This window comes from Cibotium barometz, chromosome 17, assembly GCF_041138505.1.
Source record: "Cibotium barometz isolate CiBa-2024 chromosome 17, ASM4113850v1, whole genome shotgun sequence".
Classification (NCBI taxonomy): domain Eukaryota; kingdom Viridiplantae; phylum Streptophyta; class Polypodiopsida; order Cyatheales; family Cibotiaceae; genus Cibotium; species Cibotium barometz.
Genome location: NC_141062.1, coordinates 46,257,601 through 46,279,944, shown reverse-complemented (window position 1 = coordinate 46,279,944; position 22,344 = coordinate 46,257,601). Strand labels below are relative to the sequence as shown.

The following is a 22,344-nucleotide window of genomic DNA, read 5'->3' as shown; positions in this document are numbered from 1 at the left end:
ACATTGTTTTGCAAAGGGGTTTGCATGAGAGACAGAGAGCATATCCTCACAAAGAGAAGCTGATATGTAATTCAATTTTAACTAATGAGAATACACATAATCAAATCATCACAATTGAGTGTAGCCTTGTGCTCTTGTGGTTAGACTTGCTTGCTTATTTGTGTTTTCTCTTAACACTAGTTTGGTACCAAAAAAGAACACTTACGTGCTCTTGTGGTTAGACTTGCTTGCTTATTTGTGTTTTCTCTTAACACTAGTTTGGTACCAAAAAAGAACACTTAAGTGTCCTTTTTCGGACGATGTAAATAAAAAATGTAACCTTGCAATTTGGATGCTGGCACGATAAGGAATTACACCCATAAATAGGACTTGTATGAGACTGCAACTCAGGTTTGAGAAAACCGCCTTATAAGCTTAGAGAAAAAAATTCGCAGGTGAAGCATGGTCGATGACGAAGGCTCGCGTTGATGTTAGGAAAAGCACTCTGAGAGGTGGTTGGTGTCGAAGGATCGCGTCGGTGGATACAAAGGCACTCCGAGGTGGTACCATTGTATTTGGACTCACTCACATATTTCATGCTTTGTTGTTTTGCTCTGATCTCTCGTACATTTGGTCCTTTCGTCTTTTTGCCCTCACATGGTATCAGAGCTATCATGAGCAAAGGGATTGAAGATCTGGAGAGCACACAGCATGGATCGTCTACCCGCACTCCTGGAGGACCATTTCTTCTCACCCAAAGTTGATTCTCCAAACTCTGATCTGGACCACACAGGGAATGGGATTTCTTACTCAGTGGAGAGCCCCGTTCAAGATCTTGCTTTGGGAGACGATCAACCCATCTACATCACCTAACCCTCACCACCTTTGCCATCACGATCGCCCTCTCTGACTTTATCAGATTTTGTTTCCAAAGGGGGATACTTTCCTTCTGCAAGTGTGTCCGTATGGGACCCTGGCATCCTCCATCTTCTCTCATGGTCCCCTTTTTGGCCTGAGAGGGGGTGTCTGAAAATGGCATCTTGTCCAGCCCTAAAAAGGGGATATTATCTGGATTTTTTGTGGATTTATTAGCTTTTTCCTATTTTTGTGTCTTTGCTGCTGGCCGACCAGCAGTCCCACACAGTATATATAGCTTTGCCTCATCATACATCACTCTGTAGCACTTCATTGCACATATCCGGTACCATATGCTGCTGCTGCTGCTGCTGCCGGGCTCTACACAACACGGCTTGGCTCTACACAACACGGCTTCATCATCCTTGCCTGACATTCAGCACATCAATGTTTCTTATCTGGCCACTACACGGGACAGCAGCCCACTCTCTGCTACCACACCATGGGACAGCAGCCCTCTCTGCTATCTTCAGCGTTTACATCAGCGTTTACGCTTACATCAGGCTTTACATCAGCCTATCATCAGCGCTTACATCAGGCCTTACACATCGGCTTTTACATCAGTCTATCATCAACGCTTACATCAGGGTTTTACATCTGTGTTTACATCGTGCTTACATCAGCACATCAGCGTTTTCTCCACAGCTCATGGGACAGCAGCCCACTCTTTGCTACATCACATCAACGTGAGCCTTCATCCTCGACCGTGCTTCAGCTACATCATCTCTGCTTCTGCACTGGTCTTTCTTCTCAGAGTCACCTCACATCACAGGGCTCTTGTACATATTTCATGCTGTGTTGTTTTGCTCTGATCTCTCGTAAATCTGGTCATTTCGTCCCCTCACACAAACCGGCTATGACCCTTGCATTCCTCCCTTCTTCTCCCTCATGCAAGGCACAAGTGTTTCCATTTTGGTCAACACATTGCCTAGACCAAACATCACTCATTGATATTTGATTGATCATGGCTGCATGTGGAGGGAGCTCAAACCATGAGTCTATTCTCATTGGTGTTGTAACATATCTGGTTATGAACGTGTCCGCCCCTATGACTACATTTGACAAGAATCACTCATAGTTATTTAATTGAGGCTGGGTAGAGTCTTTAAGGAGCTTAAACCACAAGCCTAGTTGATCTATATCAGTTCTCAGCATGTCTATTTATCATAGTTCCCTTAAAATTAGCACTCCACATCATGCCACTCTTTAGTTTCTCTAAGCCACTAGCATGCCTTGGTGTCAATCCCCTAGTTTTCACCATTTATGTGGCTTACAACACATCACTTGAATAGTAGTGTACAGTGTACATGTCAACAATAGACACAACCAAACTTAATTATTTGATACCAGCAGTAATCTTGATCATTTTTACCATGTAGTTTTGGTGGTGTCAAATCGATGGTTGGATTGACCGAGGTGAAGAAAAAAATGTATGATTTGAGACACCATGACAAAGATCTCTTTCATATCTAGGGAAGAGGCAACCATACCATACATGCTTCTGAGAGGTGTTTTCAACAAAAGATGGAAGGGCTGGTTAGGGAAGAAGAAAGGAGGGGGGGGGGGGAAGGGGAGGGGGAAGGGGAAGGGGAAGGGGAATTATATTTCCTAGTTGTGTCACAAAGATCAAGGAAAAGACCTCATCTAAAAGGTCACGGTCACTGTGACATATACCTAATCCACCATATGACTTAAGAGTATTTAATAAAGGTAAGTAGGAGACCATGGCATTCAAGATCCACCTGGACATTTTCTTAAGCATAGGCTTGGATGCTACTGTAGTCTATATAAGGTGCAGAACTAGTGGCAAAGTGGCCTCAGGCAAGATAATCCAGACCATCACTGATGTAGGTTAGGCATGGGGCGAGTTTCCTTTGGATGATACTAAGGAGGCCTCAAACTAGTGTACACGCTTTCATGGTTGGGCAGGCTCCAAAGAATAATCCTCCCTCTTCTCTCCCTTTTCGTATTGCCCTATGGTCCGTGAGAGAGAGTCGGGAGTCCACCTGCGCCTAGTGGGAGGGGTCGGGCAGAGCCCTGCTTCATCGGCTTGACGAGGGCAAAGCACAGGAAAGGTGGCAGATTTTGTCGGGCCCGCATTTCTTATGTCCCATCCCCCTCCCGTAACTGGTGCAGGCTGCACAAGTGCTCTCCGAACTAGGCTGGATAGTCACCCATCCCATCACACGGCTCTCTAACTTGACGGATGAAAGGCCGGGTTCCCACCCGGAAATTACCCCTCCCCCCTCCGGCTCTCCCAGAGTGTGACAAGTGCGTAGGCTCCTTCCCTTCTACTTGGCATTCGCCAAGTGCTTCCCGGTTCCTAGGAGGGTAAGCAAGTGGTGTGGGCCCTCTGACTTCTTTCTAGGGCTTTCCCCCCATAAGATCTCACCGTTGTTTCCTACATGGCTTGTCCAATTGTTGATCGAATGCCCTGTGTTGGGATGTCATTCAGTGTTTTGTCCCCAGTAACATGGGTAACCTGCTCTATCCTTTCCTTTCCCTTTTGTGCAATGGGTGGGTCGAGGGAAGATCATTTGGCCCAATTAATCAAAACCCTCAGTAGGCATAGAGCGAGGCAGCATGTGTTCTTGCTCCCCATTCGCAGAGCAGGTGCACATAGAAGAGTCTCAAGTTTTGCTACCTGTCTGGGCAGACACAAAAATGAGTAGGTTTCCACGTGTTGAATGGGACTAGATCTTTGGGCAGATCAAAGATATAAATGAAAACCTCAAGAAAGGATAAGTTTCAAGGTACCCTTACTTGGGATGGACCTAAAGTTTCTTATGGCCGTGTAAAAAGAAATCATTTCTAACCTCATTTTTGTTCAAAACTCACTAAACTGTCACTCTTTAACAATGTTAATTGTTTTGTTATTATTGAAGGTTCCTCACAATCTACACAAGGGTTAGCCTCTCCATGTTCCTGCAATGGCAGCTCAGACACTGCTTTTGTTCGTGGTACATGTCCTTGCCCTGGCAAGACCCTTCTCATTCTGCCCCATGTCTGATTGTTTTGAATGTGACTTGGTTCTCCAGCAATGAACTCATGCACCTTGTTGTAAAGTTCAATCCATTCCATGCCCGGTTTCTTTTGAGCCTCGGCACACCTTTCAACGTCTTTCCACATGCAAGCATCCACATGGATGTTTGACATAAGCATGAAACCAGACGCGTCATTTGAGCTTAACCTGATGGCATGCTCAAAGCACCAGTGTCCTAGTCCAATATCACCATACGTGCTACAGCTAGTGAGCAAACCTGTCCATGCAACAACATTTGGTCTGATGGGCATAGTGTAAAGTAAGCTTGCAGCTTCATCAAGGTACCCTGCCCGCCCAAGAATATCAACAATGCAGCTATAATGCTCAATACTCACTTTGCTGTTGCAACTATCAAATACATGCTGAAAAAATACACGGCATGCATCCAAGACGCCCACGTGACTGGATGTACGGAGAATGCTAGTAACCAATCCATCATTTGGCTTTAAGCCTTGGCATTGCATGCCTTGAAGACATTTTTCCACTAGACTGTATGATCCATAGAGGGCATGCCCTCCAATCATGGCTCCCCAGGAACCGATATCTCTATATTGCAAATTTCCAAAAACTTTGCATGCCTCTACTATGCCTCCACATTTGCAATACATGTCAACAAGGCTACTACCAATGGCCAGATCCAGTTCAAGTCCACTAATCACAATCTGCTCATGTATATACTTTCCTTGCACTATTGCTCCTATACTGCCACATGCTTTCAGGCTGCCTAGAAAGGTAACCTTATCTGGCCAAGTGCCCTCTTTGGCCATCTCCTCGTAAAGTTCTAGTGCAGCAAGACCACATCCATTCTCAACACATGCTGTTATCATTACGCCCCATGACACCACATTATGATTCAGCATTTTGTGAAACACTCTAGACGCTTCAGGTAGCCATCCACATTTAGCATACAAATCAATTAAAGTGTTCCCAAACACCACATCTGTTTCGAGCCCACTTTTGATCACCTCATGATGTATTGCCCTACCATGTCCTACAGCTCCTATGCTCTTACATGCTTTGAGAATAGAGACATAGGTGGCATTGGTTGGTTTTAAGCCTTCCTGTTTCAAGTATTCATAGATCTCCATAGCCTGCAAGCCATCCCCATTCTGGGCATATCCTGCAATCATAGCACCACATGACACAGCCGTTCGATTAGGCAACTCATCGTACAGTTTGCGTGCTTCTCTAATGCTCCCGCATTTTGAGTACATGTCAACAAGAGTGTTGGCAAGGACCAGATCCAATTTCATTCCAATTTGAATGATGTGACTGTGGATGAGCCTGCCATGCCAAAGGGCTTCTAAGCTTCCGCATGCTTTCAAAATGCAAAGAAATGTCACTTTGTCCGGTTTTATGCCCTCTCCCTGCATCCTTTCAAACAAGTTGAGAGCAACATGACCATGCCCGTGCTCTGCATACCCACAGATCATTACACTCCAAGACACAATGTCTCTATTGGGCAAAGCATTAAAAACTTCATATGCCTCCTCTATGTTCCCACACTTTGCATACATGTCGATGAGGGTATTTGCAACCTTCAAATCCGACTTGACTTTGCTTTTAATTATATGTTCATGTATCATCTTACCATAGCTTATGGCACCCATGCTGCTACATGCTTTCAATACACACAAATATGTAACTCTGCTTGGCTCTATGCCCTCTTGCTGCATTCTCTCAAACAATTCAATAGTAAGAAGACCATGCCCTTGTTGGGCACATCCAGAAATCAATGCATCCCATGAAACGGCATCACGTGCAGGCGAGCCTTCAAACACTTGGCATGCCTCATGTATGCTTCTACACATGGCATACATGTCAATGAGAGCACTCCCAATAGCCTCAGCAGAGTCAAGCCCAATTTTCACAACAAGGGCATGCATGATCATGCCCTTATGTATGTCATCAACTAGGCCACAAGCCTTTAAACAACAAGTAAATACATGCTTATCAGGATGTATGCCATCTTGCAGCATATGATGATAGAATTGCAGAGCAGTGTGGCCCTCCCCATGTTTTGTATGTGCAGAGATGATGGCATGCCATGTGTAAACAGTTCTATGTGGGAGCTCAAAGAAGACATGATTGGCATCTATTAAGCTTCCACATGATGCAAACAGGCGGATGAGGTGGTCCCCATAATAGGAAACTGAGTCAAACCCACTCTTGACTATGAGGGAATGAACTTGCCTGGCAGCAATCAGGTCCTTTGTCCTGGTGGACGACTGCAGAAGGCGGTGAATGATGTCTCTTGACGCAGCTTGTTGGACCATCAAATTTGCCTGGAGAGTTTACACAGAGGTGTGCCTAGGTTCGAACTCAAGTCCGCAAGGGTAAAGTTCGAGGCTCTCGTCTTCTGCTCTTATTCTCTTTTGGCATTTCACACTCCACATCCCCAAGCTTGTTATCCACTTATTTATTCTTATACTTCCTCAAAGCCTGTTTCACAAACTACTCTCTCTCTCACAAACACACACACACATATTGAGATCAACTAGTGCGGGGACATTGATGACCCATCTGGGTGATAGCTTTCACACTTATGCCACTAGCACGGTTGGTGAGATTATGGTTGATATGCCGCCAATGGACAACAAGCTATGTGGCAGTCGTATTTGGATTGCTAGAGTGTGGCATAGTTATAGCGTCAGGTCATGTAGTCAAGTTCACGCTATGTAATAGTAGAAGATTACTTTCTTTTATAGTATGTGCTCTTATCTCTTTAGTTTATGGTTGTAGAGAAGAGAAGAAGATAGACGAAAATTAAGGCATTTTACTCTCTCTTGTATATGTGTGTTTACTTGCAAGAAACTCAAGCTCTCCCTCTCCGTTGCATTCTCTTTATGGTATCGAATCTCTAGTTTTTGTGAGAGATAAGGAGGCAAGCAAGGAAGCAGTACACAGGTAAGGGTATTTCTATCTCTTTTTCTCTTTGATTTTGGAACATCCATATTGTGTGCAATTAACTATATTTTTTTGCATTTCGGTGCGATTCGGGCACATTTTGGACCTTGTTTTGGCTCTATAAGATTTTTGCCAAGTGTCGATTTTGATTGTATATAACTAATTTTTGGTCGAAAGCAAAGGAGAAATATGGTTACAGGACAATCTAAGTAGAGAATCTAAGTGTCGCACTTGTTGGTAGATATATGTGTATATGATTGGTTCACATAGTGGCATTATAACAGGTTTATAGTACCACTGTTAAATGTTACAGATTTGTTATACATGAAACGAAAAACCGCGGACCTCGAAAAATATGCTGAATAGAAAATACAGACGCGAGAGAGAAAAATCAGATTGGGTTCCAACAACTATCCCCCCAAGAGTATGCCAAAAGCATCCCCACTTGAGTATTTATAGATTTTATTACTTCAAAAATAGGTTACATGGCTATTTTAGGCCTTGCTTGCTCCACAAGCTTTTCTTTTACAAAAATTGGATAATAAAAATTTGAAAAATCTCACTTCCGTGAGATAGGCCTCCCGGTTGAGAAGACAACTGTCCTTGGTTATAAATATCAGCATGTACACAGTTAATTAAATACATTAATCGTTCCCATGTGTAAGCAATGATCACATAGGCATCCCTATTTAACCAAAGAGGTTATGACTAACATACCCTCTTGCCAGCGCATACAACTGATTAACACACAGTTAATCCTGAGTAAATTATACTAGTGCACATAGCTAGTTAACACACAGTTAACCCTGGTTTAAACCAAAATATGTCAGCGCATATAGCCGATTAACACGCAGTTAATCCTGACTAAATTATACCAATGCACATAGCTGGTTAACACACAGTTAACCCTAGTTTAAACCAAAATATGTCAGCGCACACAGTCGATTCTTGATGAAATTATACCAGCGCACATAGCTGGTTAACACACAGTTAACCTTAGTTTAAACCAATATATATCATGGTTTGCGAAGTAAACCCAGAGGTCTGAACATGGCTCAAAGGCTATCAGGCATGACTCATAGATTCTCATGGACATGGAGTACCTCGGACAGACTCATGGTTCAATGATAATATCCCAATCCAATGGTATAAATCCAAAATTCACTTTGTTTCTACAAAATAAATTGCTAACGTATGCATTTGAAACTTTTTAGAGGTGCTACAAAAATAAACTTAAATAAAAAATATTAAAAAAAACTTGATGATGTAAAATAGAATCCAAAAGTCTTACCTTGATGACGTAAAATAGAATCCAAAAGTCTTACCTTGATGACGTAAAATAGAATCCAAAAGTAAGAAAGTCTTACCTTGATGTATTGTTGACTACAAAATGAAAAAGTTAAGAAAAATAGAGAATTTAAAACAATTCATAAATAAATGGAAATATAAACATTCGGTGAAGATGAGAGGACTTATCGTGCATAAGTAGAGCTGATAATTGTCGAAAGCTCAATGTGGCTCCATGACTTTTTCTTCTTCTTCTTCTTCTCCCTCTCTCTTTTCTTCTTCTTATCTCTTTTCTTCTTCTTCTTCTCCCTCTCTCTTTTCTTCTTCTTATCTCTTTTCTTCTTCTTCTTCTTCTTCTTCTTCTTCTTCTTCTTCTTCTCCCTCTTCTTTCTCTTCTTCTCTCTCTTCTTCTTTTCCTTCTTATTCTTCTTTTCCTTCTTCTTCTCTCTCTTCTTCTTTTCCTTCTTATTTTTCTTTTCCTTCTCTCTCCTCTTCTTCTTCTTCTTCTCTTTCTTCTTCTTCTTCTTCTTCTTCTTCTCTCTTCTCTCCTTCTACTTCTTCTCCTACGGCTGCCACGCAGCTTCTGTATTATCCCACATAACATTGTCAACACCTAGCGGATAGGGTATAAGGGGAAAACAAGGACCCCTTCGCATTTGTCTCTTGAGGAGACATCCGCACGGTTGTGCACCGTTGTTGTGACGTCGTCAATCGCCATGTTGCATCAGCATTCTTGTTGTCGACCGGTTCCTGGTGACGGTGGTCTGGTGCTTGCCACTCTTCACTACTTGGCTGCTGTTCATAGTTGTGGGCCGTCATGTTTGTCGGCGCTCTGACATATCGCTATCGGTGCTGGACATCTTAGGCTTTGTGTCATCGTTTCTCACCTTCACACAGAGGACCTGTTGGTCCTGGGCTGTCTGAGTGCCCTAACAAACAAACACACACCTTTTTTACGAAGCATACCTTGGGCTCTGATACCACTGAAACGGAAAATCGCAGACCTCGAAAAGCGGGCCGAACAAAAAATACATACGCGAGAGAGAGAGAGAGAGAGAGAGAGAGAGAGAGAGAGAGAGAGAGAGAGAACTAGATTGGGTCCCAACTACCCCCCAAGCATGTGCCAAAAGTATCCTTGCTTGAGTATTTATAGATTTTATTACTTCAAAAATAGGTTACATGGCTATTTTAGCCCTTGCTTGCTCCACAAGCTTTTCTTTTACGAAAATTGGATAATAAAATATCTGAAAAATCTCACTCCCGCGATAGTGCAAGTGTAGAAAATGTTTTTTGCAAGCATGGAAGTTCAGGATGACCAATTTTCTCATGGAAAAAGGATATTGGGAGTTCATTATACAGGTGATGAAAAGGAGCCGAAGATTGCTGAAGAAAATTCAACCCCATAACATGTGCAGGCATATAAAGCATGCCATGAAAGAGCTAGAAAGGTATTATATTGGTTGTTTATCAGTGTGACAGATGCCACTTGGTTGCAAAGGTTGTTTACTTTGGATGTGAACATGCCTAAGGTGAAGGCAGCCATGTTTGCGCATGGGACATGTGTCATTGCAGTGATCAACATATGGCACAAGTGCATTGGTCATGTGAATATACAACGAGACTGAAGTATATGCAAGCCCAAAATATTGTTTGTAAGTTTTGCCAAAGTTTAAGATTAATGGTATGCATAAAGTCTGTGAAGTATGCTAGCTTAGTAAAAGAAGGCCAAATATGCTTTCCCACATGAAAAGCACAGTAGTGCAAGGCTATTGGATGTTATGCATTTGGATGTATGGGGACCAACCAAAACTGCAACATTTCTAGGTTACAGGTATTACACTATATTTGATTCCTAGGAAAGTGTGGGTTTATTTCATGAAGGAGAAAAGTGAGGTGTTTGCTTACTATCAAAGATTTAAAGCCTTGGTCAAGAAAGAAAAAGGCATGCAAATAAAAGGCCTGAGATCATATGGTGGGGGAGAGTATTTCTCCAATGAGTTCAGTGATTTCTTGAGAAAGCAAGGAATCAAGAGACAATTCACATACAGGTATACTCCGCAACAAAACGATATTGTAGAAAGGAAAAATAAGCACATTATAGAAGTGGCATGTGCCTTGATATTTGAAAAAGAATATGTCAGATTATTTTTGGGTAGAAGCAATAACAATTGATATTTACATTATAAACACGACTCCCAAATGTAGCTGTTCATGGTATGATGCATGGATAGAAGCTTATAGGCATAAAACCATATGTGTCTCACTTGAAAGTGTTTGGATATATTGCATATGTGCATGTTCTCGAGATGAAGTGAGAAAAATGTTAGATCCAAAGGTAGACAAATGTATCTTCATTGGTTATGCTTTGGAGCAGCAAAAAAGTTATAGATAATATAACCCTATCACTCATGATATGCGAGTAAGTAGAGATGTTATCTTTGATTGAGAGCTAGGTAATAGAAGATGCAGATGTAACAAGTACTTATGTTGCCCCATCGCATGTGCTTAGTAGACATAGAGAGTCCTCTAGAAGTGCCCATGGTCAGGCAGGTTGAGGATAGATGTAGGTACACATGTATAACGTAAAGGGAAGAAAAAGGTAGATCAACCTTTTGTGCCTAATCTCTCAATAGGTCACTCAAATATGATAACTCTAGTGGCTCTGAGCAGAGCCTTGAGGAGGACCTTAGCAGAACTAGGATTATTTTGAGGATGCAAGTTTACGAGGGTTAGATACCCTATTGGTAGGTCAAGATAGGATGGATATACAACCCATCATTATGCTTATATGGTTAAAGCAATACAAGAGTTAGAGTGAGGTAAAATATCGAGCTCATTTAGTTGCAAAGGGGATATTGGCCATTTTAAAAGAAATTGAACTCAATGTTCCTTGAGTTCAATTTCTTTTAGAATGGCCATATTATTTGTTATGTGTGCTTTGCACCGTCCCGCATTTTTGTTGCTTGATCAACCTCCTACTCTTGCTTCTTGCATGGATTCACGTTCTTTTGCTTATGCACCTACAAGAAGAGGTGGCCTCTAACCCATGAAGTAGATCATGAGATTGAGCTAAAACCTGGAGCTCATCTAGCTACAAAGAGGGCATATAAGATGGCTGTTCTAAAAGAAATTGAACTCAAGGAACATTGAGGAAACTTTTAGAGTAGGGCTTTGTTCGACCTAGTAATTAACCACTTCGTAGGTTAACATGGTCTTGCCTGCTCGACCTACTATAAGACACTTTTCCATCTTACCCATGCTACAAATGGGCACCTATCTTTTGGAAGAAGATGGTGTTGGAACATATAAAGTAGCCTTACATGAGAAAAATTGAGGAAACTTTTGGAGTAGGGCTTTGTTTGACCCAATAATTAACTACTCCGTACGTTAGCATGGTTTCACCCTTCCGACCTATAGTAAGGAACTTTGCCATCTTACTCACACTCAACAAGCACTTATCTTTTGGAAGACGGTGTGTTGAAACATTAAGGCAGCCTTACATGTGCTTAATGTCAAATAGGGAAAGTCTACGAACTTAGTATACATAGTTTCTTAAGATTAGTAAATAGAGGATGTAACATTTTTAAGTTTGGTTGACCTAGCGTGAAAACTAGTCACTTGTATATAAGTAATTTTTTACAATAAGTGATACAAAATCATTCCCTTATAATAGTTTTCTTGTGAGATCTCTTTCTTCCCTTTTCTTGCTTGCTATTGAATCTTACTTGCTAGATGGATGCATGCTAGATGGGTTTGATTTTAGGTTTTCTTCTTGTATCAGCTTCCTCTTCTTCCCCCATCTTTTGTGAGAGAAAATCACTGCAAAGATGGATCTCTTGTTGCCTTCATCAAGGCATGAGACCTCTCTCTTCACCCCTTTAGCAAGGAGAATTTCAGTGTGACAATGGAGTGAGGACACGATAGACGAGCTAGCACACCCACCTGGAAAGTTATATTTTTGTGGCTCAAAAGCAAGACCTAATAACACATACTTCAGTAAGGCTAAGGTAAACTCTTGACTTGAACATATTTAGCATTGCTGCTATTGGAGACTGGCTTAGGTCTTAGCTCTTTTTTTTGGTCCATTTCAGTGTTGATTAGGAGGTCACACTCCCAAAAACATACGCTTTTGGAGCCTTAAATGTGTTTGTTTGTTGTGTTTGACTTTGATTTAGAGTTTATTTTGCATATTAGGGCATCTTATGTTCATCTATTTGGTAGAACAAAACATGATTTTTGGCGATTTACATGAAATTGGAGTCCAAGAGGCTTAGAGTTCGTTGCTTTGATCTAATAATTAGCTAAGCGATTGTGATTAGGAATGGAATCTACTCCAAAAACATGAGCATTGAGCTCCTAACTTGAATTAGAGCGAATTTGTCAATTTTTGTTCATACATTTCATATTTTGTTCATGCATTATTGAATTGATAGAGTAGAAGCATGCAAAATCATAAAAATAATTAAAAGGCACTTAATTAGTTACATCACAATCCTTAGTTAGGATTAGGAACATTAAATACACACCATCAAGTCCAAAAAATCACAAAACCACTAAAAACCAAGCCAAACCAACTCCTCTCGAGTAGGGGAAGCCCACAACCCTATGCAAAAAGACGTGATCATGTGAACCGTGATCTTGGACACGTGAATTTACAAACGTGAGCCTAGAGGTAGGTATACCTAATATAGTACAAACTAATTATTATAGCTATAAAAACCCGTACGGTCACACCTACCCATGTCCTTGGAAGATTTTCTTATCACACAATCTATACTAGCTATACAAAATCCAAAGAAAATTATTATCCTTATTGGGAAAGTAAGTACACTTATTACCCAACCAAGAAGCACCAACCCTGTCATGGGCTCTGTTCCTAGATTTTCATGGGGAGCAGGCTTTTTTGGCCAATCTCTCTCTATACCCATGTCTTCTCTCTCTTCTTCCAACTACTCCTCCTCCCTACTCCCACCTCAATCTAACCCAGCCCCGCCAGGCCACCTCCTCCCTCTCCAACCCACCGCAACCAACTCCTCTCTCTCTCTCTCTCTCTCTCTCTCTCTCTCACTCACTCGCTCGCTCTCGTGCCCCCTCTGCTCTGTCAAAATCTATTCTTCTTCCCCCTCCCTCTTCCTCCCTCTCTCTATGTATATAAATCTCTCTCTCTCTCTCTCTCTCTCTCTCTCTCTCTCTCTCTCTCTCTCTCTCTCTCTCTCACACACACACACACACACAAATTTATTTAGGCGCTAATACTCAAAATCTTCACTTTAAGGAGAGGAGAACTATTGAAGGAAAAAAACAAACAATACCATACTTAGTGAAATAACTTCATGTACATAATTAAGTATCCTACGGCAACAGTCTAAGTTTTAAAAAAACACACATTTATTAGGTACAAAAAAGTCCATATACAAATGAGAGATCTCTAACCAAAACAAGCAAGTCCACACATTTACATCTTCTAGTTACCATGATTATTCTCTGTTATTTAATTCATGGTAACACTATATGGTCTATTACCACTTCTAAACTAGGTGTCTTTTTCTTGCACTTTCTTCCCAAGCTCCTCTCGAAGAATAGATTCTTCGTTTGTCACTTATGTAGGTCTATCGCACTACTCAATTTCATATTCCATTGATATACGTCTCTGTTGCCATATATATAGGCAGTGATGTGTGTGAACACACTTAGGACCGCCGGGGCACTTTTTCCCTCTTTAGGAGGTTTTTTCCCCGGCTTGTATATACGCCCATCATTCTAGGGCTAACTTATCTTTTATACATTGACACAATCTAAAACATTGTGTGTTGTGTGCATTCTTGCTTCTTCTTCTCCAAGCTTTGTGTGCTTTCCTGCAACCCTAATTCCAACAATTGGTATCAGAGCAGGCATCGGCTCCCAGGGCTACTCCCAGGGCTACGCCGCCAGCACCCTCCGGCTCACGTTCTGCGATTGAGGTGAGCTTTCACGAGTGCTTGCAGGTCCTTATACGCTTGCAAGTCTTAGCGTTCTCAGAAATTACATCTGAGGTCATTTTGGGCTCCGTTTTTGCATTTCAAGTTCTGCACAGGTATTTTCGTCATTTTGTGCAGAAATTTCGACAGTGCAGTTTTTTGCAAAACAGGCATACATATTCTACTGTGGACCGTGCTACATAGCACGAGTTGTTTTCTGTTCAGTCTTTGCTTCATTATAGGTAGCTTTTGCATCAGTTTCAGTCAGTGGCCATGGATGATAACAGCAATGATGTATTTCGCATGTTGTCTGCTGATGACAAACTAGATGGAGACAGTAACTACCCACTTTGGGCATACATGATGCAACATGTTTTGGTTGCAAAAGGAGTGTGGAACATTGTGCAGGGTATGGATGTACGTCCAGGTTTTGTGGATGTAAGATCTATTGAGGATGTTGCAGGTTCTAGCAGCTCTACTGTTGCTGTTGTTTTACCCACTACTGAACAAGCTCGTTGGGATGGTAAAGATGCGCAGGCTCATGCCTTGATTGCACTTTCTATCAAACGTAACATCAACCCACATATTCGTTCAGCTAAAACAGCAAAACATGCTTGGGATATTCTAGCTGGTTTGTATGCAGGTCGTAACGAGGCAAAAATCTCTTACGTGCGTAAAGAGCTAGAATCAAAGATTATGCAGGAAGATGATGACATGAATGTTTTTCTTGCTGAGATTAAAGATCTCAAGGAACAATTAATTTCTACAAGTGAGATTATTCCTGATCATTCTCTTGTGCAGACCGTTCTTGATGCTTTACTTGAGTCATATCAGACTTTTGCTTCCACGTGGAGACTTGTTACTGAGGACAGCAGACCTGATGTTGTCAAGTATGATACTTTAGTCAACAAGCTCTTGCAAGAAGCGCAGTCCATGCAAAACAGGGCTAGGCAGCGTGCAGTTGATCAGGCATTTGTTGCTGCCCAGAGAAGAAATGGTAAGGCAGCCCCTTCCACTGTTTCTTCTCCTATTAGTAGGTCTGCAACTTCTTCTCCTTCCACAGGTAGCAACAATAAATCTGAGAAGGCTCTTGATAAAGGCAAGAAAAAAATGAGGTGCAACTATTGTAAGGCAACTAATCATGTCATTAAGAATTGCCCTAAGCTAAAGGCTAAAGAGGCAAAGAAGAAAGAGTCAAATGCAGCCACAATAGCGGATGCTTCTACAAATGTAGATTCTGCAAATGTTGTGCAGGATACAGAATGGGCGTTTAGCGTGTATTGCCAGTATGATCCATCTGTACATGATGCATGTTTGGCAGTTTCTGTTGACTCTCATGTATGGTATTTTGACAGTGGTACTACAAAGCACATTACCTCGCATCGTGAAATGTTCACTTGTCTTGAGGCTGTCCCTAATGGGAATATTGTCACATGTGCCAATAATGCTTCTTACCCAGTGAAGGGCATTGGTAAAATTATGCTTACTACTGCAAATGGCAGCGCTTTCACACTTTCACATGCTTTGTATGTGCCAGGGATAAAGAAGAATCTATTGTCTGTCTCTGCGCTTGCTAGACTTGGACTTATAGTCAAATTTGTGGATGATAGATGTATTGTTCATGATTTGACTTCTGGTGATACGATTATTGTATCTGGCACCTTGTTTCGTGGGCTGTATAGGCTCAATTCTTATGACAAGTGTGTGGAAGATTCAGCAAATGCAATTTCTGATGAAAAGGCAGTTTCAAATGCAAAACTATGGCATGCTCGTTTTGGTCATCTGAACTTTGCTAGTTTGCTGCGTTTGCAGAAATTTGATATGGTTGCTTCATTGCCCCCTCTTGAGGCACCATTGAAACATGTTTGTGAAGGCTGTATTTTGGGCAAAATGCAGCGTTCTGCATTTCCAAAGGATGGTTCTGTGCGGGCCAATCGCAAATTACAACTTGTACATAGTGATGTATGTGGGCCTATGCAAACTCCGTCATTTGGTAAACACTTGTACTTTGTGACTTTCATTGATGATTACTCAAGGCATGCACGGGTATATCCATTGAAGGCAAAGTCCGAAGTGTTTTTGTGCTTCAAACAGTTTTTGCTTATGGTTGAAAATGTATCCAATTGTAATGTGGGCACCCTCCATTCTGATCGAGGGGGGGAGTACATGTCTAAAGAGTTTGATGCATTTCTGGCTAGTCGTGGGATAAAACACCAATGTACAGTGCCGTATACCCCTCAGCAAAATGGTGTTGTTGAGAGGAAAAACAGGTCACTTATGGAGATGGCACGATGTATGGTCAAGAGCCAATCTTTGCCACATGCGTTTTGGCTTGAGGCTGTCATGTGTGCTGCATATGTACTCAAAGGCCTTGCAGTCTATTACTCCATACGAAGCTTGGCATGGTAGGAAGCCTTCTATCGGTCACTTGCGTGTCTTTGGTTGCTTGGCCTATGCTTTAGTGCCTGTGCAACAACGCAGAAAATTGGATGATAAGGCTGTCAAATGCATTTTTGTTGGTTACAGTGCTGAGAGCAAGGGTTACAGATTGTATCATCCGCAGTCAAAGCATATCTTGATTAGTCGAGATGTTGTTTTTGTGGAAGATGCTGTGCAGCCTTTGTTATCATGTACCAAAGAGACAGGTGTGAGCTCACGGGATGTATTTGATACTTGTTGCCTCTCTTTACAGGTGGGAATTCAAATGTAAGTCCTAAAATGAGGCAAATATTCAGCCTACGCAGATTTCAAACGACATCATAGATCAGCCTATTTCATATGCAGATTTACAGGATGTAATTCATGAGGATCGGGCTGAAAATGAGCAGGCTAGAGGTATGCCTAAATGGCAGGTTTTCAACATGCCTCTTATGCATCAGATTGTTGTGCTTTGGCTGTGTCTAGTATGTGTGAAGAGGAAGAACCTCTTTCATTTGATGAGGCACAAAAATCAGAAAATTGGTTGGCTGCAATGCAAAGTGAATATGATGCTATAATGAAGAATGGTACATGGTCTTTGTGTGATTTGCCTATTGGTAAAAAGGCCATTGGATGTAAGTGGGTTTTTAAGTTGAAACGAAAGCCAGATGGCAGTGTTGATCGCTATAAAGCTAGACTTGTTGCAAAGGGTTATACTCAAGAAAAGGGCATTGATTTTGATGAGACCTTTGCTCCCACTTGTCGTATGACTACCATTCGTAGCATTTGTGCATTGGCAGCTCATAATGGTTGGAATGTACATTAGTTGGACATAAAGACTGCGTTCTTGAATGGAGATTTGCATGAGGAGGTGTATGTAACGCAGCCTCGTGGTTTTGTTCAAAGAGGGCAGGAAAACAAAGTGTGCAGGTTGAAAAAAGGCTTTATATGGTTTAAAGCAAGCTCCACGAGCTTGGTATGAAAAGATACATGCATATTTGACTGCACATAATTTTCAGAATAGTCCAACAGAAAGCACTTTGTATGTTAAACGTGTGGATGATGTACATCTAGTCATCGCTCTTTGTCGATGACATGCTGCTCACAGGACCAAATGAGAGTCATATTGCTGATTTTAAGGCTGATTTGAATGCCTCTTTTGAGATGTCAGATTTGGGGCATTTGCATCATTATTTGGGGATACAATTTAAGCAGTGTGATGGAGGTATTGCTTTGTGTCAGACAAAGTATATTGAGATATTGTTGCGGAGATTTGGCCTTGAAGACTGCAAGCCTATTGCTACTCCGGTTTGAAGTTGAGTCTTCATGATGCTAGAGATCACTTTGATGTCACACTCTATCAGACAGCTGTTGGTTGCCTCATTTATGTATGCATTATGAGGCCGGACATTCAGTTTGCAGTCTCACAGGTGAGCAGGTTTATGCATAGCCCAGGGTCTCAGCATTGGAAGGCAGTTAAATGTATCTTTCACTACTTGAGTGGCACCATACATCTTGGGTTGTTTTATCCCAAGGGGGGATCGTTGCCGCCAGATTTACATGCTTTTTCGGACTCAGATTGGGCTGGTTGTGCTATGACACAAGAGTGTCCACAAGTGGTTTTTGTTTTATGCTCGGTAGCTCATGCATATCTTGGTTGAGCAAGAAGCAACCTACTGTGGCCACTTCTAGTTGTGAAACTGAGTACATGGCAGCTTTCACAGCTACGGTTGAGTGTGTGTGGCTCAGACGGCTTATGGGGCTGACTTGGGTGTTGAACAGGAGTGTGCCACCTCTATCTTCACTGAGAGTCAGAGCGCATTGGTAGTTGCGAGAAACCCAGTTTTTCATGCTCGCACAAAGCACATTGAGGTGCATTATGACTATGTCAGGGAGAGACTCTCAGCAGGAGAGATCAGCTTGGCCTATGTGCCAACACAGGACAACCTCGCCGATCTTTTCACAAAGGCGCTTCCTCGTGAGAAGTTTGAAGCTTTCCGTAAAGCTTTGGGCTTGCTCCCCTTTGTGGACTGATCTACTTCGGGCATGGCACTTCCCTATACATAAGTGCCAGCTCTTGTTCACACCATCACTCCCAGGGGGGATTTGTTGCCATATATATAGGCAGTGATGTGTGTGAACACACTTAGGACCGCCGGGGCACTTTTTCCCTCTTTAGGAGGTTTTTTCCCCCGGCTTGTATATACGCCCATCATTCTAGGACTAACTTATCTTTTGTACATTGACACAATCTAAAACATTGTGTGTTATGTGCATTCTTACTTCTTCTTCTCCAAGCTTTGTGTGCTTTCCTGCAACGCTAATTCCAACAGTCTCTATCTTCAAACGAATGATCTTTATTGAGTTTTTTACATAGCTTTTGTGCTTCTAGACTCTATTGCATGCACTCCAACACTTCACGTTCATTCTAGCTCGTGTCTTTCATCTACACCCTTTGCTTAGACAAGACTGTGGAGATGGATTCTTTGATGTTCAACACACTGCTGCTTAAGCTAGACATGTTGGAAGGATGAGAGGGTGAGAAATAGAGGGTTTGGGGTTGATGTGAGAGAGAGATAGAGAGGGAGAGAAGAACATATTGTTGAGGGACTATGCGTTCAAAGAGAGGGATTATGGTAAATGTAATGAGCTCCAATCCATACCTATAAATAGTTTTAAGTTGTTCTAATTATAACCTCTACATGTCACTTTTAATAAGAACCTCTCCTTTTTTGTTGCATGCAAAAAGTAGTGATTAAAGGAACACCTCTCATACTTTTGGTGCATGCAAAAAAAGAGTGATTAAAGGAACACCTCTCCTTTATTTGGTACTTTCAAACTAAGAGAGAGTGTAGGGGAGAGAGAGAGAGAGAGAGAGAGAGAGAGAGAGAGAGAGAGAGAGAGAGAGAGAGAGTGTGTGTGCACATTGTGAGAAAGAAGAGATGAGAGAAGAGACAATGTACTCAAGAACTCATCAATGAACCACTAGCCAACTTGATTAGAAATGAACTACAATGCCTCATATATATAGGCACAAGACGAACGGATCTCTAGAAAAGTTGCTCCACCCTTTCCTCCAGGAAAAAATGGAAATGAATGCTATAAATCCCAAAAATGCCTAGAGGCTAAAGAGTGTGCCACTAGCGTGACACCATCTGGAGATGACATAACCATGTCATGTGAGACAAGATGTTGCAAAGTAGCACAAGAGGAACATGGCCAAAGCGGAAATGCCATAGATTACTATCTTCATTAGAAACAAGTGCTTTAGGAGAAGCAAATAATTGATGAAGGTGAGACTCATGTGGTGGCAACTGTGCTGTAAAAGAGCTTATATGATAAAGCCCAGCATTTTGATAACCATGTGCCACACAAGAAAGTGACTGTCTATCAATGATTTCAATCACTTGATCACATCAAAGTAAACCCCAAGACCTTTAGAAGTAGCCTTAGAGATAGAAAATAAGTTGGCAGACATCTTAGGCACATGCAAAACATCATGTAAGATAGCATCTTCAAAAGAAACATCACCAATACCAATCACAAGGAGAGACGAAGCATCACCAATGTGTACTGATGAAGAGATAGACTTATGGTTTTCCAATAAGGAAGAACTATTCGTCATGTGAGAGGTAGCACCACTGTCGGCAATCCACTCATCCGCAGTATGATTGTGTGGTAGTTGTTTGGGATAAGCTTTTGTGAATCGGAAAGACTTGGAAGGCTCAAAGATTGAGTGAATGGGTTAAAGGGCTGATATGATTGAGTGGGGAGTGGAGTAGTAGTGGAAGTAGTAGAAGGAGGAATCATAGTGGATGAAGTTGCCATAAAAGGCATAGATGATGTAGGGGGATATACCATAGAGGGCATAGAAGTATGTGGATAGGAAGGCATAAAGGACAAAGAAGAAAGAGAGAAAGGATCCGTAGAAGGTAATGGATATGACGGAAAAGAGAAAGTAGAAGCACCTACCGAAGAAGGAATTGCACCAACTTCCGTTGTAGTAGTTGGTCCAACCGTCGTAGGAGATGTAGGATCCATAGTATCTTCAAGTTTGCCTTTGTCTTTTGGAGTAGAGGACTTCCGAGGTCCCATAGGGAGAGGAGGGTGGAAAAACACAAGGAAAGAAGTGTCATACCTCCAAAAATGCAGCCAATAGATGGACAATAGATGGACAATAGATGGACTGTCCACCAAGGAAGTATCTCCAAAATATGCACAAAGATAGTGCAAAAATGCAGCCACAAAACACAGCCGATATATGAACCAATAGACTCCGTAGAAACCACCAAAAGAGGGCTGAGAATGTAGCCGTAGGTAGAAGGAGTATGGAGGAGTTGATTGTCCACAAAAACGCAAACACAAAGTGTGTAGCAAAGTGGAATTTTCAGCCGGTAGAAAGGTGTAGAAAAGAGGATGAATATGTACCTCAAAACACCATGAAGAGGGCTGAAGTTGATGATGAAAACGCAGCCAAGAAATGGCTACAAATCTCTCCACAAGAAGCCTCCAAAAAAACGCTACCGCATGTAGGGAAAACTAGTTGGCAATGTTTTCACCGCAAGTAGAGTTGTAGGACTCGGATTGAAGTGTTTTAAAGTAGAGGATGGTAAGGGGCTAGTTTGAAGCCTTTTGCATCATTAAATGAGTGCAAGGATGATGAGTAAGGGCTTCTGCAAAAAACGCAAGCAGAAATTCTGCATGCAAGCAGTCTACGAAGAATAACTCAAAAACGGTGAGGAATTTGCGAAAACTTTCTTCAACTAAGTTGTAGACCACAATGATTCCAGTACGTCCAGCGAGCACAATCCTCAAAAACGCATTCGTTTAGCAGAAAATCAAAAATGAAAAAACTCCATTAAAAGCGGGGTTGTTGAAGAGGACTAGAGGTAGAGAGGAAGAAGGATAAGGAGGCTCTATGTGCGCCACCACCTTGCTCTGATACCATGTGAGAAAGAAGAGATGAGAGAATAGACAATTTACTCAAGAATCATCAATGAACCACTAGCCAACTTGATTAGAAATGAACTACAATGCCTCATATATATAGGCACAAGATGAACGGATCTCTAGAAAAGTTCCTCCACCCTTTCCTCCAGGAAAAAATGGAAATGAATGCTATAAATCCCAAAAATGCCTAGAGGCTAAAGAGTGTGCCACTAGCGTGACACCATCTGGAGATGACACCTATCCAACACACATGATCCCACCCTATTTACGACCTAAACACTTGTTATTTGAAAAAGAAAAAGTGAATTATATTTTTATGGTTAATTTAATGAATGTCAATTATTAGTACACTATTCACAAGGTCATTTGAAAGACATACATTCCCCAATTTTTAGGTTCAGGGTAAAATCTTTCAAAACTATTCATTTTACTTTTTAAAAAAAAATAGAGAACACTTCATAAGTTCTAAAAAATGTACCAAGACACGCAGGTTAAGAAATCCAAAACCTTTAAAAAAACTTGACATAAATAGAAATACAACAAAAACATCTAATGGCTTTGATCATGACACTGCAGGTCCTCTCATCATGCCACTCTATGACATTTTCAAAAAGAGAGAAACAACACTTCCCTAGGCACACCATGCTTACAGTAGCATTGACCTTCGGGCACTCAAAATTTTGGACAAATCTTCCTTTTTGAGATGTGGCTAGTATATAAACATGTTTTTGTTTGAATTGAGCCCAAATATATGCAGATCAATAAGAAATTTGGGCATGTGCTTACATACAACAAACGGCCATCCGCACCTGCTCACATCTGAAAATTTGGAAATGTATAGCATGGTCTCTTTGAAATTGTGTCATCATACCTCTCACCTTGCATCGT

At 41.6% G+C, this 22,344-nt stretch overlaps 1 protein-coding gene across 1 annotated transcript; it reads right to left on the bottom strand.

Annotated features, from left to right (window-relative positions):
- Window positions 1–2,498: 2,498 nt before the first annotated feature.
- On the bottom strand, window positions 2,499–6,365 carry LOC147630077 (pentatricopeptide repeat-containing protein At5g27110-like). The gene has a single exon (XM_086811701.1). It carries the CDS (start codon window positions 6,211–6,213, stop codon window positions 3,712–3,714), a length of 2,502 nt encoding a protein of 833 aa, XP_086667827.1. The 5' UTR covers window positions 6,214–6,365; the 3' UTR covers window positions 2,499–3,711.
- Between the last annotated feature and the right edge of the window lie 15,979 nt (window positions 6,366–22,344).

Bases quoted from the DNA above. Each gene is read 5' to 3' on its own strand.
- LOC147630077 (XM_086811701.1), bottom strand. From the start codon at position 6,213: ATGGTCCAACAAGCTGCGTCAAGAGACATCATTCACCGCCTTCTGCAG.